The sequence below is a fragment of the Thamnophis sirtalis genome, unplaced genomic scaffold (assembly GCF_051295495.1).
Source record: "Thamnophis sirtalis isolate CommonGarterSnake01/CBP01778 unplaced genomic scaffold, rThaSir2_p1.2 scaffold_9, whole genome shotgun sequence".
Classification (NCBI taxonomy): domain Eukaryota; kingdom Metazoa; phylum Chordata; class Lepidosauria; order Squamata; family Natricidae; genus Thamnophis; species Thamnophis sirtalis.
In genome coordinates, this window is record NW_028261389.1 from 68,624,656 (window position 1) to 68,647,072 (window position 22,417).

General features: G+C 42.8%; 1 protein-coding gene across 1 annotated transcript in view; it reads right to left on the minus strand.

Annotated features, from left to right (window-relative positions):
* Nucleotides 1–1,438: 1,438 nt before the first annotated feature.
* TTLL12 (tubulin tyrosine ligase like 12) overlaps nt 1,439–22,417 on the minus strand; it is a 31,396-nt gene continuing 10,417 nt past the window's right edge. Inside the window, exons 3-14 of the mRNA XM_087722200.1 lie at nt 21,983–22,181; nt 18,883–19,042; nt 15,472–15,605; nt 13,574–13,650; nt 10,826–10,942; nt 10,526–10,720; nt 8,810–8,921; nt 7,005–7,156; nt 6,822–6,903; nt 5,656–5,724; nt 3,439–3,577; nt 1,439–2,118 (exon numbers count right to left, since the gene is read on the minus strand). Coding sequence (XP_087578326.1) covers nt 1,967–2,118; nt 3,439–3,577; nt 5,656–5,724; nt 6,822–6,903; nt 7,005–7,156; nt 8,810–8,921; nt 10,526–10,720; nt 10,826–10,942; nt 13,574–13,650; nt 15,472–15,605; nt 18,883–19,042; nt 21,983–22,181 — 1,588 coding nt within the window. The 3' untranslated portion in view covers nt 1,439–1,966. The remainder of the gene's footprint in view (nt 2,119–3,438; nt 3,578–5,655; nt 5,725–6,821; nt 6,904–7,004; nt 7,157–8,809; nt 8,922–10,525; nt 10,721–10,825; nt 10,943–13,573; nt 13,651–15,471; nt 15,606–18,882; nt 19,043–21,982; nt 22,182–22,417) is intronic.

A 22,417-nucleotide genomic window follows, 5' to 3' on the forward strand; every position in this document is an offset into this window, starting at 1 on the left:
CTGACTATTTCTACAAGGAATTCTCCTTATGGGGCAACTGTGTGCAAAACATGAGTTTTCTAAGGAGATGTAAACAATTCATCTGGTTTATCAAGACCACAAAATACAGAAGGTTCCATTTTAAGCATAAGGGCTTCATGCGGTCTGATCCAAGTGATGGATCCAGTCCAGGTTGTTTCGAACACCCAGGAAAGTTCAACAACAACTCTCTCTTTGGTAAAGATGCCCAATATATGCCAGCTGTCACAAACTGTTTTGAAGCCAAGATGTTGGCATGGCTCCTATAGGAGCCCAGTTAAACTCAGACAACAATTATGATAAAATAATCAAGATCTAAACCAGTGGTAGTCAACCTGGTCCCTACTGCCCACTAGTGGGGGTTCCAGCTTTCATGGTGGGCGGTAGGAGTTTGCTGTAACTCTGCTTTATAAATTTTATAAAGTAAAGTTACTTCCCTACTTTATAAATCACCATGAGTGTGGAACCGGTGGGCGGTTAGAAAATTTTAATACTAACAGAGATACAAAAGTGGGCGGTAGGTATAAAAAGGTTGACTACCCCTGATCTAAACCATCTTCTTAGGAAAGATATTCCGAGTGGTGAAATGTGTGACCTGGACAGAAGAAAGAATTGTGTTCAGGTTCTTTTGGCCAACCCCCCCCCCCCAAAAAAGATCCTAAAATAATTCAGAGTTTAAAGAATCTGTACTTGACCAATTGCAAAGCAGACCAAGCATGTTCACAGGTCTTTTTTTAACTCCCCAGAATGGTGGGTAAAAAACATGAAAAGAACCAGCTCTTACTGGCATTACCGTATTTTTTGGAGTATAAGACGCACCAAGGTTTTGAAGAGGCAAATTTTTAAAAAAATGTTTTTGCACCCTGCAAACCTCCCAAAAATGGCCACGTTTTTTGCGAAAACGGGACCGTTTTCTTTTTCAAAAAAAAAAAAGGCATGAATAGCCCTTAGGAGGCTTATAAAGTGCTCCTGGAGGATGGGGGGGGGGAACAGCCTGTTTTTTGCTCATTTCTGCCCTCCCCAGCCCCCAGGAGCTCTCTGAAAGCCTCCTAAAAGCTATGCCTAGCCATTTTGGTGAAGGGGGTCTGGGTTTCGGGAGGCAAAAATTGCTGTATTCAGTGTATAAGACACACCCAGATTTTCAGCCTCTTTTTTGAGGGGGAAAAAGTGCATCTTATTTTCTGAAAAATATGGTAATTAAAAGCTGATTGGTAGACATGTATATATTTAATATTCCAAAATATATATATAAAAAGATTGGCATTGGCAACTGAGCCTTTGTTTGAATCTTTCATCCTAATGGAAACATCTCAAAGAAACATCTGTGTTACAAAGAGCCACCTTTGGCTTTTCCCACTGCATCTTTATCTTGAAATTCAAATGTTGGACGTGAGTGACATCAAAGTCAAATTATTCATACTTTGCTGGTAATCCTTTATTTTAAAAAAATTGAAATATCATTGGTCATGTGAGCCAGCTGAAGCTTTTGAGATGATTGTTTCATATTATTATTATTATTTAAGCAAAGCATCTTAAAGGAAGTAGGTGAGAACATAATTCCATTGGATAAAATAATAGCTTCAATTACATCAAATGCAGTAAGAAAGTAAAGAAGCTGAAAAACGCTGTACAGATATACTTCCACAGGAAAATAAAAATAAAAACGCGCTAATTATAGCAAAAATAATTATGAAATCGGTTTGCAACTAAAATTCAGTGATCTTCAATATACGTATATAAAAGCATTCTTGGTGAAATTGACAAATTAAGCGGACTGATGCGAATATTTTCAACAGCAAACTAATTCTTGCATCTAAATTACGCATATTTTCTATATGACACAAGGGACATTTTGTTCTGGCCGAAGGTATAGGAAAAAAATATTTGCACAAGCAGCTCATAGAACTGAAATATACCATTCTTAACTACCAAATTATGCTAGGTGGACCTAAACAATAGAAGTCACGTGGCAGTTGTTGGGCTCATCCAAAAACAGAGTAGAGAAAACATCGTTGAAGAATGAAGGATGGTATTTGCATGCTCTGTCACAATCGGGGTTGAAATTCACCTCTAGTATCTGGGGTTGCATATGTTGCTTCCCTAGAAGACAGATAAGTACAAAAATACCAGGTGAATTATATAAAAAAAGGAAAAGCAAGTAGAAACTGGTACTAATCGGAAACGGGCCAATCAGATGAAGCCTTCCTCTGCAATTCACTAAGGAAGAAGCCCCCCAATCGATTTTCCTCTTGTCACAGCGCTGCAGAAGGAATCCTTTCCCCTCCGTTCCACTTTTCCTGGAACAGAAAATGCCTTTCTCTAAATTGCAATAGCTCAAGGGTCAGGCCTGCAGCCATCTTTTCTTTTGAATCTTTGGCCTGCTACACTTTCTATTATTCTACTATGCATTTTCTATCGCGGGAAAATGAGAGGGGGGATTGTAAGGAGTTAGATGCCATGTAGCCATAACAAAATCCTTTCTAGAAAGCCAAGGTCATCCTTTGTCTTTGCACCTGACCGGAACTGGATGGATGGAAGTGCCAGCATGGCAGTGGGAGATTGGACCATGTGATGGACTTGCGGGGGTGGGGGCACGATCTTGAACTTTCAACGGGGTGGGGAAAACTGGGAAGATTTCAGACCAGGGTTTTCCCAGATGTGCCAACATGGTTCTCTTAATAAATTGGAACTTTTGAGGACTCATTTGCCTCGGACTCTGATTTACTTTTGGATGCTATTTGGAACCCTGACGTCATGGGTGTCAAACTTGCCATTATCACGTTGCCGTCGCATGAAGTTTCACAACTTTTTTTCCATTTGTGGAGCTGGGGTGGGTGTGGTCTATGCGTGATGCATCTGGCCTAAAGGGCCGCCAGTTTGACACCCCTGCAATTGCCCTAATATTGGCTACTACCACAATGGCTACTTTTATGATTCGTGTTACAGGTAGTCCTCGACTTACAACAGTTCTTTTAGTGACTGTTCAAAGTTATTTGGGGGGGAGGGCTTATATTGGGAGCACGTATAAAAATCAAGCTACGACTTACTTTCTGAGTAGGATGTATTTTCAAGGAAACACGGTAATAACAGGAATAAAACTCTCTCCCAGATGGTTGGGATTATATTCCAGTTTCAGAGGTGGGTTCCTGCCGGTTCAGCCCGGTTCGGCTAAACCGGCAGTGGTATGCTGGCCTGGGTTGCAGAACTGGCAGCAACCCAGGCTGGCCACGTCCCCAAACCAATTCCCGCCGTCACCTTCTTTGGAGTACTGTGTATGTGCAGAACAATTTTCATTGAACTGCACATACACGCACAGCGTGCACAAAGCACGCGCATGAGCGAACCGGCAGTAACGCTGGCTAGAACCCACCCCTGTCCAGCTTTATTTATTTTTGACGCTTTGTTGCGTTTAAGACTCACCGTTACCAGATGATTCCCATTTCAGCATCAGGTCAATGGCATAGACAGCTCGTGAAGACGGATAATCACAGATGCCAAGGGGTGCCGGCTTGGCGCAAGCTGCTCGGAATAACTCAACAAATGCCTTAAAAATGTCTTCCTAAGGACAACAAGAAATGCAGAGGTTGATGCACCTGGGCACTTTTTCATGTTTAAAAACCAAGAGGGGTTAAAACACGACTTGAGATAGGATGAGTATCTATGCATTTCCTTTTGCAAAAGAACAAGCTACCAACACTGACATGAACTTGACATGAACTTCTCCGACAAGAATTCCCGAGAGCTCCAACCAGCATGATTTCTCCCCATGCGAAGTGGGGATTAGGAGAGCTGGAACCCAAAACTTCTGCTAATGCTGATGTAGGGGGTATTTGAAGAAAGAAACAGACCATCCCTTGGTTTTGGTCAACCAAACTTGCTCCACAGATGACTTACTCTTTGGAGAAAAATAGTATGGTGGTAAGACACTCCTAACAACCCTCGGGGTCTGTGTTCTGTTAAGATACAGCCTGTTGGGATTTAAAATGGCTTCTACTGTACAGTGCAGTGGAGTTGCCATGGTAACGGCTTCACAGTACTCCACAAGGGGGCTCCCTCTGGTAAGGGGGAAAACCCAACATTAGAAATTACATTTGGTCTGGACATTCTCCCCCTATAAATAAATATCCGGGCGATGCTGGGTTATCAGCTAGTTTATTAATAAAACTGTTTTAGATTTAAAAAATAGTTTTCTTTAAAACAATACAGTGTAGGGTAGCAATAACATCTCCATTTGGGATGTCATCAAATCTATGAGATCCTGTAGATATGGAGCGAAACTTAGTGTGTATCATTACCCCAACTGTACAAAACAAAAGGGTGGATTTATTTTGGGCAATTCAGTTGGTCTTTTTACACACACGCACACAAACACACAACATGAATAGTATGTCATCTGGGTATCGATAGTTTTGATACGTAATAATAGTGGTAATATTGGTAAAATTAGTTACATTAATAATACTCATATAATTATATTATAAATATTAAAACTGACATTATTAACACGTTAGTGTTTGCTCCATCAATGTATATAATCCTACATCATTTAATTATTCAATATTTTAATACACAATACTAATAACAATAGTAATATTATTTAAGTATACATAGTAAAATCATCTTTCAACTTTTACCCTTTACACCTACATATTCTTTTTCAAATATTGTTAGGAATATGCATAAAAATATTTTCCCCCTTTCTAGTTTCTACTCCTATTCGAATTCTTAATAGAACAAACCTTATATTAGGAAATATTCTATTTCGAACCATCATCTCTTGCCCGTTTTAGTATTTCAATTCTTGTGGATTTTTTGGCATGTCTCCCATACTCCTCCCTTGGGATTTTGTATCTCTATGCATCATTTGTATTTGATCTAAGGGCAATACAGATGGTCCTTGGTTTAATTGACCATTCGTTCAGCAACTATTCAAATTTATGACAGCACGGAATAAGTAGTACCCGTAGTCCTTGACTTATGACCGTTCATTTAGCAATTGTTTGAAGTTCTGACTGGTCCTTGCGCTTGGGAGCATCACAGGGGCCACGATTCAGGCGCGTGGCAATCAGCATGTATTTGAGAGAGCTGCAGCATCACCGAATCACATAAACACCTGCCAGATGACTTTTGACAATTTTTTTTGAAGTCTATGTTTTTTCTTCTTGCAGTTTTAAGGTATGGTCTTATTTTTTTAGCCTTTTCTCTAATTTTGTAGCCTTGGGATCCTTCTTTCTTTAAAGCAGTGGTTCCCAAACTTGGCAACTTTAAGACTTGTGGAATTCAACTCCCAGAATTCTCCAGCCAGCTCTGCAGAGCTGGCTGGAGAATTCTGGGAGTTGAAGTCCACAAGTCTTAAAGTTGCCAAGTTTGGGAACCACTGCTTTAAAGAGTACTTTTATATTAATTTTTTAAAGGATCTTTTCAATAGTGCATCATTTGATTCCCTTCTTTTAAAAGACTTCCGCTCCCTCTTGTGGTTAAAGTTGAAATAATAATTAAAAGTTTACTTTTGCTTATTTTTTAATTACTTTTTAAACTTTTAAATTTAATTGTTTTTATTCAAATTAAGATTTTAAGTCATTTATAACAGCAAATGGAAGCAAAGTAAGAAAAAATATTAAATCAAGAGTAACTTACTTCAACAGTTTTCCAAGAATATTCTGAGTACTGCTTCTCAAAAAGAGGAATAAATTCATTATAATGGATCTGCAAATTAAAAAAAAAAAACAATTTGATTATATATTTTCTCCTTGGCTTTTATTCTAACCTTCTGAGGTGGAATTTCTTCTTTCCTCACTTGTTCTATAAAAATCTGAAAGACCTACGAAGAACAGCTAGCATTTCAAGCAATGAATCTCATGGCTGATTTTGAAATGCTTACTCAATGTTATTAATTTTGTCGGTTTGTCCAACGATTAAGGTAAAGAAACTCAGCTTGGTCAATCAGCCTTCCTTTCATCGTAACATTTGGCTGTCTCATTACAGATTAACTGTACTGTGCCTTAACAAGTTTTTTCTTGGAATGTATATTAAAACTTGTTTAGCATCCTCATTTACTCAAACATCAATCCATACTATTGTGTTATGAGAAACAGTACAAACTACAATTCCTGGAATGATATTTTTTAAAGCTTTGGTAGATATTTTACACCCGTGATGGCGAACCTGTGCCCTCTCTACAGGAACGCGAGCCGCCGCACAGCTCAGCTCCACCTTGCATGTGTGCCTCCCACCGGCCAGCTGATCTTTGGGTCTCTTCCGTGCATGCATGAGGGAGGGGGCGCACGCATGCGCGGGGCATTGGAGGGGTCACATTTTTGGTTTCAGGAGGCTTTAGGGAGGCTTCCTAGGCCCAAAATGGGCCACAATGGGATGGGGCTCTGGTCCCCCCTGCAACCCATTTTTGCTCCCAGGTGGCTTCAGGGAGGCCGCAAACATGCACAGGAGTCATGAAGGAGGGCAGGGGGGGGGGAGTGCCAGGGGGTTGTGCACGCATGCGCAGGGGGGCGGGGCACATTGCATTGTGGGCATGTGATTTCAGCACGTGAGGACAAAAAGGTTAGCCATCACTTTTACACATTTGTATCTTTTAAGAAATAAAGGATATTTCTGGACAATCTTTTAAAGTTAGATGTGCTTATCTTTCAAAGGGCTGCCCATAAGCAGTCGTGCCTGATCCAGTCCTATGGCCTCTCCTTCAACCTAACATGCATCATGATATACTAATGCCATCACAGTTTGAAGATTAAGAAGTTAAGATTAAGTTAATCTTAACTTCTCATTTTCCTTTATCATTTACTTACTTGCTTTAAAGGTATCTCAGGGGCATAATTCATAACAGTAAAATGCTTCTCATAATCGTCTAAATCGTCAAGTGAAAATGGCCTTAAAGAGAGGGGGGGGGGAAACCATACAGGGACACAAAGTTAGTTTATGAAATTCAGAAATCTCACAAGCTTAATACCGCTGTAGAAGATGATGATTACCTATTTGAGAACCGGAGCCAAAACACATCGTAAACATACAGTTTGAGTGGGTTAACTGATCTCAGCAGCACGATATAGCGAACGTCAAATTTAACCAGTCCCACATCTTCAAGATGAAACAAAACCGGATTTTCAATATATTTAGACACTACCTAAAAGAGCAGAAATTGTTTTTTTTTAAAGATAGAAATAAATTTTGCTTAGAATACAGCCAATCCTGGGCAGCCAAGATAGCTTATAATTCTGAACCAACTCTTCAAAACAAGATAGTGTCTACAGATTCTAAAGAAATTTAAAATGTGACATTTTGAAAGATGAGAAACTTGAAACCCTCTAAATAGGTGAACTTTGTCAACTTCCCAGAATAATTAAAAAAAAAACAGTAGAATTTAGGAACATAAAGAGAAAAAATGAATGCAATCTACATAATACTTAGAGTCCTTGACTTACAATCATTCATTTAGTGACTTTTCAAAGTCTCACACTTACGTCCATTGCAGCATCCCCTTCGCCACATAATCAAACATTTATTTAGGATGGTTGCAGTGTCCCAGGGTCATTTGACCCCCCCCCCCTTTTGACCTTCTGACAAACAAAATCAATGGGGAAGCCAGATTCAATTAACAACTGTGTTACTAACTTACCAACTGCAGTGATTCACTTAACAATTGTTGCAAGAAAGGTTGTAAAATGGGGGACAAAACTCACTTAACAACTGTCTTGCTTAGCAACAATTTTTTTGGGTTCAATGGTGGTGATAAGTCAAGGACTGCCTGTAGTAAACACTTTCCTGTAACCTTTAATTGGGTGAAGTGATGATGTACCTTAGGGCAAAACATTTTCAAGCAAGCTACCTGAGATGGGCTAAGTTACAGAATGCGCCCGAAATCTGGCATCCTAATGAATCCTTTGTGGAATTTTGCAAATTTTACAAAACATGTTATGACGTCAGCATGATCAGTTTATGACGTGATACAAAACGTCACAAGGGATCTTGCCATTTGGGTTCTTTAGCAACCTTGAATCCATGGGTGGGCAGTACTGTAACAGAAGTGATGGCTATAAAAAATATATCCTTGCTTGCTCTAGGAACGTACTACATTTTCTGCAAAGTAGGCAATTGCACTATATATTTAGAGCAGGAAGAATGAGCGGGTGGGAAATGAGGAACTGAAAGTAAGAAATGGCCGAGAGCTTCAAATGTACACGGGTGTTTGCAGAAAGTGACGGTCAGTAAGAATGTAGGAAAGTACAAGGAAGTGAAACTATGGAATGCGTAAGGTAAAGGTTCCCCTCGCACATATGTGCTAGTCGTTCCCGACTCTAGGGGGCGGTGCTCATCTCCGTTTTAAAGCCCAAGAGCCAGCGCTGTCTGAAGACGTCTCGGTGGTCATGTGGCTGGCATGATTAAATGCCGAAGGCGCACGGAACGCTGTTACCTTCCCACCAAAGGCGGTTCCTATTTTTCTTCTTGCATTTTTTACGTCCCTTTGAACTGCTAGGTTGGCAGAAGAATGCATAGATCAGTAAAAAAGAAGATATGAGAAACGTGACTTCAGATGAGAATGGGGTCCTCTGCCCAATAGCAGTCCTGGTAGGACCCGCTATCTGTCATTGGACCCCATTGCAATGGTTTAATAATAATGTAAGTTTTGTTGTGGATTTGCATTGCTAAATTGGCTATTCATGTTCCAAATTGCTCATGAAATAAACCTCTGATCTTAAAGCAAGATTCATTGTTTGTGGTTTCCCTTTGTTTGTTGGTTTTATTGGAGTACTTTTACGATACCATCTTTTGTTCTGACCTTAGGGATGCTCTCTCTCTGTCTGATGATGTTGTTAAGATTCTTGGTGATGTGAGTGTCCAGACCTCTGGCCAGATTCCAAGGTTTGCAGATCCAATGGTTGTCTTTTCCTCTAGATTAGAATCCACAGAAGAAAGGACATTGCGTTTAATGTTGGAAGGTAAGCGTCTTTTCCTCAGATCAAACTTTTTAATCATGGTATCACAAGTTTAAAGTTTGTTTCATTTAATTCCAATCCTTTGATTAAGAAACCCACATTTATTCCTGTAGAGATATATGTAGAAAATCAGCATGGCACAAGGATTTAGGGTTAGGGTTAGGGGTTAGGGTTAGACAGCTGGGGAGACAGGATCAAATCCATCCCTCAGCCATGGGGTCTCACAAGGTGACTTTGAATTAGCCATTCTCTAGGTCCAATCTACCATTATGGGAAATTGGAGTGGGGAAAGCGGTTTTGAGCACCTGGAATAAAAGGCACAGTATATATCTAAATACGTACCTATAAACACATACATACAAATTTAAATAAATGCACTAGTCCCCGGTCAGCTGGTAATCATCATAATTACAAGATGAAGCGTCTGTAGCAGAAATACCTCTTTGCTATTTGAAAGCTTTCACAGCAACTGGATTCCTACTCATGTGGAAGCTTCAAGGTGTTTATGCCAACTCATGATTCTGCTGTGCCCATGAATTCCCATCAACGCATAGTAACATCAGCATAGCTGATCTAAAGGGAGAGGCCCACTCATGCTAGTCACATGTTCAACTGAAGATATGTGAAAAGGGCTATTGTCAGGGGTGTCATTCAAAAATGTTAGCAACCAGTTCTCTGCCTAGTAGCTGGGTGGGTGTGGCCATAATGGCCGTAGCCTCCTGCACCATGGCGGGGGTGGGGTGGGGGTTTCGCTCTCCCCAAGCTCAGGTTTTTTGGGAGCCTCCGGGAGGGCAAAAATGGCCTCCCCCGGCTTTGGGAGGCCCGTTTCTGGACTTTTGTAACTTCCAGGAGACCCATTTTTTACCCTTCTCAGGATCCTGAGGCTTTCCTTGAGCTTCCGGGAGGGCAAAAATGGTCTCCCTTGGGCTCGGGAGGCCCATTTCCGGACTTCCGGGAAGGCCAGTTTTTTGCCCTCCCAGAGCCTCCGCAGGGGCCCTGCACTTACCTGGCATCCAAAGTGGGCCATGTGGAGACTCCTGGGAGTGGTGGGGTGGGTGGCCCCAACCAGTCCTTGCTACTACCAGTTCAGTGAACCAGATGTAAAATTAGCATTTGATTCACCAGGACCAGACCGAAACGGCTGAATCTCATCCCTGGCTATTGTCTAATGTAAGGTAACGGAGCCTGAATCAATAAGAAACTTGAGTTCTAGTAAGTTTTGTAATGGACTTGTTTTCTATGTAGGCAACAATTAGCTTGGGGGTGTGTGTGTGTCCGTGTGCATGCGCGTGTGCAGGCAAGTAGGCAGACCAGCAGGGAGATAGGTAAAATATGTCTATATCTAATTCTCTGTCCCTTTCTCTCTTCATGTTATAAAACTGGAGAACTTCAGAGGCATCACACAGAATGAGGCATTATCCCACCTCCCATCTCTAGGAAAAATGAGTATTCCTGGAGGTGTCATAAAGACTCCTTTTATTTCTCTCCATCTGACATTTGCAAAGTTAAGAATGAGCGTTAACATTAAAGGAAGATGAAAATGCATAGCTGCCCTGTACCTGCTTTCACACTGTTGAAAGAAACTGATGAACTGTGGCAGTTCTGTACAAAGATTGAAAGTATGAGGCAGCCATTTTGGCCCCTCCGAATCCCCAACTCTTCTTGAAATGGAGGCCAGGCAGTCCTTCACCGTGAGGAGATTTTCACACGGAAACTGATTCACCATCACGTGAGGTTTTTCTTCACTTAGTTTTCTGAAAGAGCAGGAAGGCATTTAGCACGGGAGACGCCTTAGTCAAATATACAGATACTGAATAGGTTAAAAATAATTGTTACTTGCAGGGAAATAGCTGTGTAACCTGTAATCTTTGAAGTGGGAGAAGATGTAGAGAATATCAGCCTCTTGCTCCAAGTCCGTAAACTCAAAACGGGGGTGACTCAGGAAATGACGCACCTGCTGGAGATCGGTGTAAACTCTAACAGAAAGATTGGGGAGGCAAACAGAGATGATGCAATTCAGAAGTTGTAACACACCTGATGCTCCTGATAAATATTTCTATTCTACTGTGGAGAGAGAATTTGTATACCTCAACCCTTCTGAGTTGCTGTCAGCCAGCAGTCACCAACTGGTGATGTGAACAGTGGTGGGTTCCGGATCCCGTTCCAACCAGTACAATTGGAATGGGCCCGGCGTCACCCATAGGGACGCATGCGCAAGCATCGTACCTGTCTGTTGACGCCTCCGCAAGCCTCCACGAAGCTGCAGCTGCTCGGCAGAGTGTCATGCAGTCGCCATACATGCCATGTGCGTGTGCGGAAGCGCCAAAGGTTTAAAGGACAGGTAAGGCGCTTGGGCGGGCAGGCTCCCAAGAGCACTGTACCGGAACGGTACCTGGTGCTCCGGGCAGGCTTTGGTACGCCTATACTGGGGAGTACCGCCTGCAATCCACCACTGTCCATGAACCACTGGTGGTCCGCAATAAAATTTTGGTGGTCGACAGAAAAATCTTTGCATATTTGTATTGCACTAAATCAGGGATCCTCAAACTACGGCCCCTGGGCTGGATACAGCCTGCCGAAGCAATTATTCCCGCTCACTGATAGGATGGGGTCCTTCAGGCACTTAGCTTGGCTACCTGTTTAGTAGCTCCAGCCCTTCCCTCCCTCCCTCCCTTGGAGTCCAGGTGCTTCAGTGAGCAGTGCGCAAAACTTTGGCCAAGCTCCTCGAAAGATAGAGTTTGCAGGGGCCTAATTTAGCACCTGGGCTGGCTACAAGACAAACATTCATTCTTGGCCATATCTGAAATTCCTAGCTGCAATGGAAAGCAAACCTAGGGTTGACCCTGGGCGCTTCTCTCTGCTAACAGACGGCCAAGCTAAGTGCCTGAAGGACCCCATTCCATCATTAATTCATATTAGTGATCCACGGGAATTAAAATTATGAATTTAGTGGTCCCTGAAGTCCGAAAGGTTGGTGACCCCTGGTCTAAACCATGTAATATTAGCGGTTGGTCCGACATATGAGAATTTTTTTCCAATAATTTATGTCAGGCAATTTAAGTTAATAGCAGCAGTTCAAAATGGGCTTGAAAACTGACTGGAAGACAATACAAATCACCCAAAAGTCATGTAAGAGTGTCACCTCTCGTGTTAGCTTGTCTATTTTTCACATTTTTGAACTGCTCATCTCCCTCAGAAAGGGATTCCGGGAAGTACATACAAAAGGAGACAGGGGTGATGAAATACTATTAAAATTAGTTAAAGGGCAAAGGGGAGACTTTCAGGGCTAAAGGAAAGCTGCCGAGAAATCAAGAAGGGTAAGGATGGATGTACCACCTCTATTCTGCTCTTGCCAGAGATCATCCAGGAGTGTGACCAATGCTGAAACGTAACTGAAAAGGATCCAGATAATCTATTTCTCCGCAGGATCCTCTGAAGTTGCAATTCAAATGCCTTCTCAAACACCTTCTCCAAAAAGGGGAGGTGGGAGACTGGATGAAATTGTTTAGAATGGGAGGGTTCAGTGAACACTATCAAAGCCTCTTTTTTCTTTTGATTACTTTTTTCACAGTAATATATTTTCTATCTACTTCCATCATCTTTTCTTTGTGTGCTCCTGAACAAGTTCATTGTTGCAAAAAGTTTGAGTAACACTTCATTTCTGCCTCTCTGTGTCTTGTTGCATTAACCATTCTATAAGAACAAGGATTAATTAGAATTTACATCAGGGGTGTCAAACTCAAGGCCCGCGGCCAGATCTGACCCATGGGGTGCTTAGATCTGGCTCACAGGGCCGCCCTGGAAACAGTGAAGGACTGGGCCGCGGTGCTTCTGCCAGTGAAAACAGGGCTTTCACTGGCAGAGGGCTGCAGGAGGCCATCCCAGCTGAAAACGGAGCTGGAGACAATGGATACTCCCAGGCCCACCCGGGCCACCACAGGTGACCCTGACACAAGTGACGTTGAGCTGGGCATGCCCATCCTGGCCACCCCCCACCCCCCGAGGTAAAACACAACCCTAATGCAGCCCTCAATGAAATTGAGTTTGACACCCATGATCTATATCCAGTGGTGGGTTTCAAAAGTTTTTGGAACCTACTCTGTGGGTGTGGCCTCCTTTGTGGGAGTGGCTTGCCGGCCATGTGACCTGGTGGGAGTGACTTGCCGGCCATGTGTTTTCTCTCTCTCTCTCTCTCTCTCTCTCTCTTTCTCCTTCCTTTTGTCTCTGTCCCTTTTTTTATTTTTTTCTTTCATCTCTCTCACTCTTTTTCTTTTATTTATTTATTTATTTCTTCCTTTCTTTCTCTTTCTCTCTCTCTGTGTCAGTCTCTCTCTCTCTCTCTCTGTGTGGCAGTGGTGGGTTTCAAAATTTTTTGGAACCTCTTCTGTAGGTGTGGCCTGCTTTCCGGGTCCATTGGTGGAACCTCTTCTAACCGGTTCGGTAGATTTGACGAATAGGTGCGAACTGGTAGGAACCCACCTCTGTCTATATCTTAGATCACCAAATAATTAGGCAAAACGGAATCTATCATTCTTTGAAAATTGTTTAAACCTAACCATGGCGGTTAGATGCTTATCTAGAAGGCAAAAACATTTGGAAATACGTACTTGAAGATTTTGTTCTTCTCATAAATGGGAAGCTTTATTGAAGTAGGCAGTTTTTCTTTGTTTTCAGTTAATATAGCCTAAAATGCATACAAATATAGAAGAAGCCCATCAATTTTAATTTCATGTTATCCTTTGCAAGCAATCACTTCTGAACTTCAGCATGAACAAACTGTCTACTTTGTATCCTACTGGACAAAAAATGGCGATGCAATCAGAAAAAAGAGCTGGCTACAATTAAAGTTACCCAAAAAATAACCAAAGAACATGGCTTTGGTTAAAAAAAAACATTGTCCATAGTGTCTACACTAGATTTATCATGCTTGTTAAGAACAAGTTTCAGCCTCCAACACCATATCACCCAGAAAAGGACTTATACCCAGGTAAATGACTCTATCTCCTCATCTAGATCATTTATGAAGATGCTGAAGGCTGTTGGACCCAATACTGAACTTTGAGATATCCTGCTGCATTCTCCCCTCATGTAGATTAAGGTTTAGCAGAGACATCACTCTGCCAACAAACGTGTGTATAGTCAAGGCTATGGTTTTCCCAGTTGCAATGCATGGCTGTGAAAGTTGGACCATAAGGAAGGCTGAGTGCCAAAGAATTGAGGTGCTGGAGAAGACTTCTGTGAGTCCCTTTGGACTGCAAGGCGATCAAACTGGTCAGTCTTAGAGGAGATCAACCCTGACTGCTCTTTAGAAGGCCAGATCCTGAAGATGAAACTCAAGTACTTTGGCCATCTAATGAGGAGGAAGGACTCCTTGGAGAAGAGCCTAATGCTGGGAAAGACTGAGGGCAAAAGAAGAATGGGATGGCAGAGAATGAGGTGGCTGGATGGAGTCACCAAAGCAGTAGGCATGAGCTTAAATGGACTTCAGATGATGGCAGAGGACAGGAAGGCCTGGAGGAACATTGTCCATGGGGTCACGATGGACAAGACATCACAACTAACAACAATAAAATACTGTGGTTAATCAGCCAACTGTGAATCCATCTGGTGGTGGTACTGTCTATCCCACATAGTTCTATTTTACCAAGAAGTAGTCTATTTTTATCACATGCCTTACTGAAGTCTACGTATATTATATTCACAATATTTTCCTGATGCACAAATTTAGGCCTCTGCGCATTGCGTTTTAGGCTTCCACATACCCTGCTTTTGGCCTCTGCGCGTCATGTTTTCAGGCTGCGATCGGCGGCAGTGTGCTTTGGCGATCCCCCACAGACTTGAACGGGTTTCAAAAAGAGCATTGGAGCTGAAAACGTGAGGCACGGAGCCCAAAATGGCAACCCAGAACAGCTGCTGCCTTGTCTTACCACTTACCACTTCCGCACTTTGCCTGCTTTAACTGGGGCTCCCTATGACGATCAACTGTGCTTTAGAAGCTGCCTTTCACCCCCAACAAGACGCGCACGCGCGCAGCCACAACCAGAGAACTGATGAGCTGAAGCTGAGACTAAGGACGCTAGCCAGATGAATACTTGGTAAGCAGAATTCCCCTCCCCCCCCCCGTTTTCTTCCTCAAAAACTAAGGTGTGTCTTATACTCCAAAAAATACGGTAATTAAAAGAATGGAATGTGTGAAACCACAAAAAATGTCTGTATCTTACCTCCAGATGAAAAGTCACCATGAGCTTCCTAGAATGAAGCTCTCGTAGCTCTATACCGTTTCCCCAAAAATAAAACCTCCCCGGATAATCAGCCCAATCGGACTTTTGAGCGCATGCGCTAAAATGAGCCCTCCCCCCAAAATATTGCAACACAGCAGCAGCCATGAGTTGACCACGCTCGCTGCCTACTGCAGCTCAAAAACAATACGGCCAAGCGCTTATTTAAAGACAGTAGGTAAATGAGATGAATTATTAACTAGCTTTTCTTATTTAAAAAAATGTACCTGATAGTGATCATCTGAGGGTTCAGTGATGAAACAACTGATATTGAGCAGATCACTGGATTTCCATGGCAGCAGCCGACATTTTCTCATTAAACTGTCAGTTTCCCCATAGGCGTAATCCCGGGTGACTTCTTCTGCAAAGAAAGAATTGGAAGAATTCAAAACTCTGCAGTGAACATAGAAGCAGACAAAAGAACAGACTTCTGAGATTCTCCCCAAAACCTGGCTGATAGAATCGGCATCTATTTGAGGTTGCATAAGACTGAATGTGAACAATTGTTGTGAATTCCAGAACTGAACTGAACTCACAATCCTTCGCTGCAAAATATGCATGCCTGCTGATACATTCTGCATTTCAACAGAAATGCACTTTTTGGGATGGAGGTGAAGGAAATGGGGATATGTTGCTATTGCCCCCTTTTGAACAATTAAGACTTAAAATCACCCCAAATTTACCAGCAGAGCAAATCTTATCACCTGTATCTTGGTTTAGTGGGGGATATTCTTTTCAGAGAAAAGGGCTGGAATTAAATGTTGCAGTTGGTAGAAAAAGAAATTGGTGGCTATCCAATTTGGGGAGATATGGTATCCAAGAGAGAGAGAGGGGGGGGGGAGAGGGAGAGTGAGAGAGAGAGAGAAAGAGAGAGAGACTGAAAATACCTACAGACCCCTGACACACATCCTGGATATAAATTGTTTTTCACTTCTACCTTCAAAACGACGCTGTAGATTAGGGGTAGTCAACCTTTTTATACCTACCGCCCACTTTTGTATCTTTGTTAGTAGTAAAAGTTTCTAACCACCCACCGGTTCCACAGTAATGGTGATGTATAAAGTAGGGAAGTAACTTTACTTTATAAAATTTATAAAGCAGTGTTACACCAAACCTCTACCGCCCACCATGAAAGCTGGAACACCCACTAGTGGGCGGTAGGGACCAGGTTGATTACCACTGCTGTAGAGCATTGCACACCAGAATAACTAGACACAAGGACAGTTTTTCCCTGAATGCCATCACTCTGCTAAACAACTAATTCGGACAACACTTACTAAGACTGTATTACCATTCTTCTTCTCATCCTTCCTAGTACCTATCTCTTTCCTAATACCTATCTCTTTCCACTTATAATAACCATGTTGCTTGTATCTTTACAATTTATATTTTTTATTTGTTTCCTAGTATGATTTGATTGCTTATCAGTAACCTATGGTTCCACCACAAAACCGCGATGCCCTTATCCGCGCCGACATAAGTGCGGAGGCAAATCCGCGGCGTCCGAAGCGCTAATAAAAAAACGACCCTATCGTCGTGACAACAGCGCGGTGACAGAAGGGCGTTCTACATGCTTCGTTCTTTGCCTCCAAAGGTAGCCCTCCTCCTCCAGCTGACAGCGGCAGCGGGCACGGGGCAAAGCGGGCTGCCCAGCAGCAGCAGCCCGCGGGAAGGGTCCAGCACAGCCGCGGGGGGCATCAGGAAGCGGAGGAGGACGCGGCAGCAGCGGCGGCTGAGGCTCTCCCGGGCCGGCGAAGCGGGCTTGCCCGGCGGAGGCAGGCTGCCCTCTTCTTCCTCAACATCATCTCCTTGGACGGGCGGCCTCCGCCGCCGGCGCCTCCCCCGGAGGAAGAGGCAGGGCGGGCGGCAGCGGCGGCTGAGGCTCTCCCGGGGCCGGCGAAGCGGGCTTGCCCGGTGGCGGCGGCCACCCATCCAAGGAGATGTTGTTGAGGAAGAAGAGGGCGGCCTGCCTCTGCCGGGCAAGCCCGCTTCGCCGGCCCCGGGAGAGCCTCAGCCGCTGCCGCTGCTGCGTCCTCCTCCGCCGCCAGCGTCGGCGGCCCTGCTCGGCCCCCCCGCGGGCTTCCTGCTGCCCTCCGCGGCTGAGCTGGATCCTTCCCGCGGGCTGCTGCTGCTGGGCAGCCTGCTTTGCCCCGTGCCTGCTGCCGCTGTCAGCTGGTGGAGGAGGGCTACCTTTGGAAGCAAAGAACGAAGCATGTAGAACGCCCTTCTGTCACCGCGCTGTTGTCCCCGCGGTGATGACGCGCGATGATGACGTCGCGACTTTAGTGACGCGATTTAATCTCCGCTATTTTGCGTAGCGCGGTTTTGTCGTGCCACGGTAACCTATGACTATCACTAAGTGTTGTATCCTATGATTCTTGATGAATGTATTCTACTCTGTTTCCCTGAAAATAAGACCTTCCTGGATAATAAGCCCAATGGGGCTTTTGAGCGCATGCACTAAAATAAGCCCTCCCCGGAAAATATTGCAACACAGCAGCAGCCATGAGGTAACCACGAATATATGTACCAAAGACAAATTCCATGTGTGTCCAATCACACTTGGCCAATAAAGAATTTAATTCGATTCGATTTAGGTCTAGTCTAGTCTAGCTGCACAAGACCTCTGGAATGGCCTCCCACTACACCTTAGCTTAGCTTGACTTTAGCCACCTTCTAGAAGCAGGTGAACTGAGACCTTCTAGAGTAGGGCTGTGAAATGTGCAGCACGTGGCCCAGAAAGTCTCAATATGTCACATGATGCCGCGTATCTGACACCCCTGTTCTAGAGTATGTTTGGGATTTGATGCCAGGATTTTTTTTTTTTTTTTGTATATTTTTAAGAAAGTATGTGGTGCTGGATTGGGACTATAAACGCATACATACAAACACAATCTCCATTTTCCTTCCAATACAGATTTCAACGACAAAAGCAGTCCTTTGAAGGAAGGCCATAAAAATGTACCCCCTATCTAGAAAGTAGAGAAGGGAGGGAGGGAGAAAGGAAAGGGAAAGGAAGATGGAAGGGAGAGAAAAGGAAGGAGAGAGGGTAGGAAGGGAAAGATGAAGAGTAGGAGCAAAGGAGAGGTAAGGGAAGAAGGAAGGGGAAGGAAAGGAGGAAGGAAGAAAGTAGAGAAGGGAGAGGGGGTGAAAAGAAAGAGGTAAGGAGAGGAGGATGGAAAGGAGAGAAAGAGGAGGAGAGAGGGTAGGAAGGGGATGAGGAAGAGCAGGAGTAGGAGAAAGGTACAGGAAGAAGGAAGGGAAAGGGGAGCAGGAAGGAAGAATGTAGAGAAGGGAGGAAGGGAGAAAAGAAAGGGAAAATAAGGTGGTGTTATAACAGGAGGGATGGTAAATAAAGCAACCCAAACTGTATATTATAACCTATTAAATGAAATAATAAATGTATAAGAATGATAAATGCTAAAACACTTGTAACCAAACGACATGCTATATGTGATGATGGTTTTTTTTTCTGATTTGTTTTTTGTTTTTCTTTTCATTGTTGTGGGTATGTGTTGTCTAGGTAACAAAAAATAATAATAAATTTTTTTTATTAAAAAAAAAATGCACCCCCTATCCAGTTTTCGAAGAATCAATGTTGAATTGACAAGCAGTTGATATACTAAATACCTACTTACCACCATTCTCAAGGTCTCTTAAGGGCCAGAGAATAGTAAAAGCAATTTGTTGTGGCATGTAAAACAAAGGTGCTGTTGCAAAAGTGGGCTTGTCTGAATGCTGGATACGGGATCCAAATTCATCCATAATGTACCAAACTGGGACTTTCTCCTCAGCTGTCTATTAAAAAAAAGCAAATAAAAAGAGAGGCAAAGATGCATCAATAGGAAGTTACCTTACATATTCAATACAATGTGAGGGAAATAGATTAAAATTATTACTTGTGGATAACTAAATGAAATTTTTACTACATAAAATTAAATGCGAGGATACATGTTATTAACAGGAAAACAGAATAATAGATGGAAATGATATGTTAAATGTGACTAATTTGGAGAAGCATATAATGATATTGTCTAGATATTAAGAAGAAATTAAAATTAATGGGGGAGGAATATGGAATGAAAATAAGATGGCTGAAATGTAAAATGGAAATATGATATAAAATGTACTGTGAATAATAGAAGATGTAAAGGGAGTGGAAACCAGAACAACACTTTGTTTATAAAAGAAGTTAGAATATGTAAAAAAAATTTTTTAAAAAAAAACTTTGAAAAAAAATAAGTTACCTTAATATATCATAGCAGTAGACTTATATACCGCTTCATAGGCCTTTCAGGCCTCTCTAAGCGGTTTACAGAGAGTCAGCATATTGCCCCCAACAATCTGGGTCCTCATTTTACCCACCTCGGAAGGATGGAAGGCTGAGTCAACCCTGAGCCGGTGAGATTTGAACCGCTGACCTGCTGATCTAGCAGTAGCCTGCAGTGCTGCATTTAACCACTGCGCCACCTTGGCTCTTGGCAAGACAATGTACGTCTATTACACTTCATTTGTTTAAAAATAATTCCCTTCCTAATCATCTCAACAATTTTTAAAACTACAATCAAGTCTCAAGATAAATGTGTTTTCCGATCACTTCATGATCATATAGCACCAGCACTTAAGACTTATATGCTTTGCAGCCCTCCCTAAGCCGTTTACAGAGTCAGCCTCCCCCCTCCAACAATCTGGGTCCTCATTTTACCCACCTAAGAAGGATGGAAGGCTGAGTCAACCTTGAGCCAGGTGAGATTCGATCTGCCAAATTTCAGGCAGCCAGCAGTTAGCAGCAGAAGCCTGCAGTACTCACTGTGACTCAATATACTTGTACTTTTCTTGGCAAGAATATGGAAAAAAATACGTTACTGTCTTTTTAAGAATGTTTTGGCTTTCCAATATAGCTTTGAGATCCCCTGAAGGTTTCCCATTCACACAAATCACTCTGACCTTGTTTAGTTTTCAAGTTCAGACAGGATGCCCACGTCTTATCTGCTGAAATTGCTCTTTGTATCCTCGTAAATATTGGAACCTCCAGCTGAACAAGTGGAAGCACTGTGTTGCTAAAGTTCTCTTCCTTCCTGGATGGTTGATTTCAGAAGGGAGTTCTGGGTGACCCTTTGGCCTTTAGTGCTATGAAATCCCAGTTTTCTGTTGTACTTTTCTTGCTACCGTATTTTTCGGAGTATAAGACGCACCACAGTATAAGACGCACCAAGATTTTGAAGAGGTAAATTTTTTTTTAAAAGTTTTTGTACTCTGCAGGCCTCCCATACCCTCTGCACGCCTCATTTTTTGTGAAAAAAAGCAACAGGCAGAGCGTTTGAGAGGCCTGAAAAGTGCTCCTGGGGGCTGGGGCAAAAACGAGCAAAAAACAGGTTGTTTTTTTGCTCATTTTTGCCCTCCCCAGCCCCCGGAGCACTTTGCAGGCCTCCCAAACCCTCTTCATGTCCATGTTTTGTGACGGGGCGGGGTTTCGGGAGGCCAAAAATGCTGTATTCAGTGTATAACACACACCCAGAGTTTCACCATCTATTTTTGGGAGGAAAAGGCGCGTCTTATACTTCGAAAAATACGGTATTTAACATTACACAAATATATCCAGTGAAGGTCATGCAGATAACTAGAATCATAGACTTATAGGGTTGGAAGGGACTTTGGAGGTCCTCTAGTCCAATCCCCTACCAAAGGCAGGAGTCCTTATAAGGCTTATACTATCCTAAAGAAATAAATGTCAAATTTTTTCTTGATTGCCTCCAGCGAGGTAAGCTGCTCCATTGGTTAATTGTTCTCACTGTCAGAAAATTTCTCCTAAATTCCAAGTATGCACCAAAGACAAATTCCTTGTGTGTCCAATCACACTTGGCCAATAAAGAATTATATTCTATTCTGTTCTATTCTATTCAGATCTCTAACAAATTTCTACTCATTGTGTCTTGTCCTATCCTCAGGTGCTTGGAAAAAACCAATCAACCCTGTTATCTCTGTGACTGCCTCTCAAGTACAGGAAAACAGGTATGTTATCCCTAATTCTTCTCTTCCTTATACTAGACAATAGATATACCTAGTTCTCTTAATGTTTCATTATACGGCTTAGCCTCTAAAACCCTTATCATTTTTGTTGCTCCTCTCCCTACTCTTTTTAAGGTCTCACCATCTTTTTTTGTATTGTGGCGACCAGAATAAAACAGTTTTCCAAGTGCGGCCTCAGTAGTGCAGTGCAGAACTATAGCATCACTTCTTGTGATCTTGATGCTATCCCTCTGCTGGCTCATACTTAAGTACAAACACACTTCCTCCTACCTCCTGAGACATATTTAACACCTGCATCTGAATAAAGCTGTAATGTTTTGACAGATTTGAATTCTTTATGTTGGGTTGGAATGCTACAACTATTCAGTACTGGTTAGGGCCAGGGGTGTCCAAACTTGGGAACTTTAAGACTTGTGGACTTCAACTCCCAGCTGGATGGGGAATTCTGGGAGTTGAGGTCCACAAGTCTTAAAGTTCCCAAGTTTGGACACCCTTGGGTTAGGCTGTCTGGTAATCATGGGGATCAAATCCAATTCTATTGGAGGGCAGTAGGTTGGGAAAGGCAACCCTAAAATCCTGAAGCTGAAAGTTATGTTCTGCAGATCTCTCTTCTTTACAAGAGAAATGTCTGCTCATCACAATTTCACAAGATAGTTGACTTACAACACCAAAGCTTTAACAGTTTCAGTCACACTCTTATGACCGTACCCCACACGAGAGCTGATAGGTCTGGTTGTATCTCCACATTTCTTCTAACACTTGGTTGACCACTGCCTCGTCTGGAACCTCTCCATGGAAGTCTATTCCCATCAAGTTGGCCATTCTGTGAAGCAGGCCAGGAACCTGCATCAGCTGTTGGCGGGCATGTTCCACACGGTACGTCCAGGCATGATCAACAAGAAAAATGCTTGGGAGACAAAGATATGTTAAACATAAAAGCTCACAGAACATAAACTTCTGCAGTGATATATCATATTTTTCGGAGTATAAGACGCACCGGAGTATAAGACACACCAAGATTTTGGAGAGGCAAATAAAAAAAAAGTTTTTTCACTCTGCATACCTCCGGAAAATGGGCCGTTTTTAGGAGGCTTGTAGAATGCACTTGGGGGGTAGGAGCAAAAAATGGCCCATTTTTTGCTC